General features: G+C 38.1%; 1 protein-coding gene across 1 annotated transcript in view; it reads left to right on the top strand.

Annotated features, from left to right (window-relative positions):
• The first annotated feature begins 371 nt into the window (after positions 1-371).
• Positions 372-4,399, top strand: part of LOC138052368 (lateral signaling target protein 2-like) — a 29,889-nt gene continuing 25,861 nt past the window's right edge. The window contains exons 1-5 of the mRNA XM_068898828.1: positions 372-496; positions 2,106-2,173; positions 3,059-3,120; positions 3,239-3,308; positions 4,017-4,107. Of these exons, the coding sequence (XP_068754929.1) occupies positions 463-496; positions 2,106-2,173; positions 3,059-3,120; positions 3,239-3,308; positions 4,017-4,107 (325 nt within the window). The 5' untranslated portion in view covers positions 372-462. The remainder of the gene's footprint in view (positions 497-2,105; positions 2,174-3,058; positions 3,121-3,238; positions 3,309-4,016; positions 4,108-4,399) is intronic.

Here is a 4,399-nt window from a genome sequence, read left to right as displayed (position 1 = left end):
ACTGAGCCACCGATGCGCGGTCGGAATCAATCTTCAGAGTAAAAGGGACATGTTGGAATCATGCCTTCCATAGGGGGGGTGCGGATAAAAAAATGGAATGTCCCATTTCCCCCACCCCGCGGGATTTACATTGATCGGTTTATATTGTAGTCTGTTTTTCGAAGAAGAAAGAAATTATACCCCCAAAGAATGATAGAGAATCGACTTACTAATTAGAGAACCTCTCGTTGGTGAAAACTGTCTATTCACTTGCACCATTACACCAGTAAGTACCTCGTGTAAGACTACGTATATATCGTATCGTATGACGGTGAGGGCAGCTGCGCCATCAAAGCCTCATGTAAGGGTCACGAGAATCAGGCTTGGTGACCAAGCGATCCAACTTGTTTGAGTTTGATGTAAATAAAAGTACTTCACGTCAGGCCATCATTTGACAGGAAATGTTTATATCGCGCCATATAAATGGATAGCTCTCACAGCTCCAGCTTGAGTGAAGGTGTAGTATTTTTTCCCTTGCTAATCGTAAAGAGTAGAGCATTTGAATTCTCATCACATGTTGTCGACACGCGAAACTCGTGAGTTGTTATGCTTTTTAATCTGCAGCTGGCTATTAAATAGACATACAAGCTTGCAAAGCTTGAAAAGTGACAACAAGAGACAATTTCTTAAATTTTCCAGCGACGTGCGAGGATCACTCCTATCAATTTCACATATCAGGGCTCTTGCCTTATGATATGTTTGCTAACATGAAAAGTACGTACTGTACGTGGACATTACCAAACAACGAAACAGGGAAACACCGAAACGAAGCACCAAAACACCATGTATGACCCCACCATACACTGACTACTAACCTACAAAGGTTGAATTTGAGATTAAAAATATCGTGTTATTGCTCCTAATCTCAGTCTTAATCTGAATCCTAATCTTAGGGTGCGTTCGATTGACCGAATTCCGCAATAAGAATACGTGGAGTGATGATTCAAAACGGTATGTCTGGCGTTTTGAAGCAACAAGGATAATAAAGATATGTTAAAAATAGCATTTTAGCAGGTGTTTGACAATTGTAATGTGAATCTCTGTAAAAACCAAGGATTTCTAGTTTCTATTCCATGTATTCCTATTCCGGAATATGGTCAATCGAACGCACCCTTAATCTCAATGAATTAGGAGCAATAAGGTTTAAGGCCTAATTAAGCCTAAAACGATATTTAATCTCAAATCCAACTGTTGTCAGCTAGTATTCCAGGGTTCTCAATAAGTTTTGGAGTAGACGGCTTAAATATAAAAGTAGGCGGCGGGAGAATCGCTTTGTCATTGTTTATAGCAAGTTTATGACCGAAAAGTAGACGGCTCTAAATTTAAAGTAGCCGGTTTTTTAGCCGGCTGCCGGCACTTAATGAGAACCCTGTATTCAATGAATGGTGGGATCACACATGGTGTTTTGGTGCTTCGTTTCTGTGTTTGGGTGTTTCGCTGTTTTGTGGTTTAGTAATGCCCACTGTACATACGTCGTTCCATTTTTGTCTGTACCCCTCGTAAGGATGGTGGGTTTTTGCAGTGGGGGCTTCGGATTTTTTCTTCAAAGAAGTCTACAAAATTTGGACGCCTCGGACAGTTTTTTCAAAGTTGCTGACAAGATATCAACCCTTCGGATTTCATTTTTCAAAGGGTGCCAACAAAAAATTCAGGGTACGGATTTCTGTCATCCGTAGGAAAGGTGCGGATAAATGGAACGACCCACATGTACTACTGGTACGGTACTTCTCAACACCTTTTACTCTATCTTTGGCTCCTTGGAGCCTTTCACCGGCTATGTAACCTGTTTATTAGTGTTAAAAGATTTAGCCAGGAGGTGGTTAAAACAAGAAAGCTATGTTGCTGTCAAAAATGAAGCAAATACATTGAAAATAAAGAGAGCTTGCGGACAAGGAATGTACTTGAAGAAGGGCTTGACAAATATTTCACTCTATCTAGCTATCTAGTCTCCATCTAGGAATGATATGTTTGAAACCACTATAACAAAACCCATCTTGGGATATGATTGATGAACAATGACAATAAGCAGAAAATCTATATGTTTCTTGCATGTTTGGTTTGTGCAGGCTTTGACTCAAGTGAGACAAGTAAATGTTGTGGCTGTAACAAATCCTACAGGTCGTGTGATTGCAAGGTTTGTCCTGAATCTGTTTAGTGAATAACTTAGAGTGTACTGTGTATGAATAGTAATTTATCCACATATCTTTATGGAATAATTTATTATTATTTCACACTGGTCTCAAAAACTAATACGGTCGAACTTCCTATCGGAGGTTGAAAAAAAAGTGCAAAAGCACCACAACAAGTCTTTTAAAGCTTTTAATTAAGTCAACTTGTAATTGTGTTTCAAGGTGTAGACAGGCCAAACAGGACTCTAATTGGTCAAGATAGGAAATTCAAAGACCTCAGAGCTATGATCTAACAAGTGCATCTTTCAAAGACCTCCCTTTTCTACATGAAATTAGGGGAGGGTTTTTGAAGATTTCTCTTAGTAAGGGCTGGTTTTGTATGATATGCCATTTGTTCATTAGAATATTTTTGAGATTGGGTGATGAAGTTCCTGAAGTGTGCATCTAACTCAGCAACGGTTCTTTTTACGGCAAAGCAGATAAACAGAGAAGTGGGATATGATATGGAATTGCCTTGCGAGTTTAAATTTTAAGAAGACATTTTCGTGCGTCTGGCTTCAAAAGTCAAAAAAGGAAAACTTTGATGTACTTTAATGAAAATGCTTAAAAAGTACAGTTGGCAGGTATATGCCTTAGTAAACAAAAATCAGGCTTGAATCAAATTCCATTTTTATAACACAGTGTAATTCACTCTGTTTTTGCAGATTGTATAACTTTATGTGTGACAGGGATTAGGGAGAGCAAGTTTTTGCGTAATTTAGTATAATGCTGCAAGCTCATAAAGTAATGCTTCAAAAGTTGGACAAGTAATGAAGGTACCTGTACCAAACTGTCAGCTGCAACTTCTTTAAAAATCTGCTAAACAGAAGTGATTTATTTGCTATTAACAGAATTGTTCCAAATGTGGAACAGATTTTCACAAGTATTGGGGAACCAATCTAGTTAAAGGGAGGTACGTAGCTACTGTGGCATCTCTCTTGATTACACTGTACATGTGCATTAATCTGTGGAATAAAGAAATTCATGAAATACAGGTACATTTTCTTGTGTTTATAATTATCACTTTCAAGGTCCCACTGCCGCTCATGTTCTTCAGCAGTGTGTGTTACCTGTCATGTGGTGGTTAACAAGGCTGTTAAGGTAAATTATTCAATTTTAGACCAGTCAATTCAAGCCTAAAACTTTCATAGCAATGAGATAGTGTTAAGTCGCCTGAATGTGAAAGGGAGTATTGCATTGGACAAATTGATACTCTGGACTACAATTTACAACATCCTTACGCACTAGTTGCCTGCATTAGTTTCCTGAAAGAAAGGTCTTCTAATGCAGACCCTGTCCTGGTGGAGTTTGATGTTTCACTACTTTTTCTTGGGCTGTGCCAGTATTCTCCTTCTCTCAACTCAATGTTTGACTTGATTTTAATTATTAATTTTGGAGAACCCATTGACTCCTGGGAGTGAAACAACAAATTTACTTGTCAACTGGGGGTGTTCTTGGGCTCATTGAGTTTTAAGTCAGTCAAAAAATATGTCCCCTCCATTAATTTGGTTCCACTGGTTTTCCAAGTTCGTAATTAGTCTCTAGAGCCAAATTCATACTCGCATACGAAAAGTTTTGAACTAGAAATACTGGTAGGCAAGAATCCAAAGGTCACCAAAAGAAAGGTTATCTTAAAGTTTGTAGCCTCTTTATTGTTATTATTATGATTCTTCTTATTAATACTAGAAGTGGTTTAAATGAAAATATTATTTTGGCAGATCATTTGCATGGAAAATAACAAAGAAGCACGCAAAACATACCTCCAACCCCCTTTTTCATGAGCTCTAAATTTGTTTCTTTTTACTATAGGTGTGTACGAGATGTCTTATAAAGCAAAAGGAAGATGAACTGAATACCCGAAAAGCTCTTTCGGCCATTGAAGAGGCAAAAATGGGGCGAGGTTTGTGTTTCTTTAATTTTGTTTTGACAAATAGCGAGAAAAGCGAAAAAGGGAGAAAATCAGCGACGATGCCATCAGAACTTTTACCACACTTGCTTGTAATCTCGCAATCTGATTGGCTAATTTGCCATTGTCAATAAGAGTCTAGACAACACTGCTCGCGTCAATTTGTCATGCAATGTATTAGCCAATAAGAATGCTCATTTTGGGAAATAAACCAATCATATTGCAAGAAAGTTACAGACAACATTTTGACCACTGTGATCACAAATATTGTTGTCGATAAGAGTAC

The sequence above is a fragment of the Montipora capricornis genome, chromosome 6 (genome assembly GCF_036669925.1).
Source record: "Montipora capricornis isolate CH-2021 chromosome 6, ASM3666992v2, whole genome shotgun sequence".
NCBI lineage: Eukaryota > Metazoa > Cnidaria > Anthozoa > Scleractinia > Acroporidae > Montipora > Montipora capricornis.
This window is presented reverse-complemented; position numbering and strand designations above follow the sequence as displayed.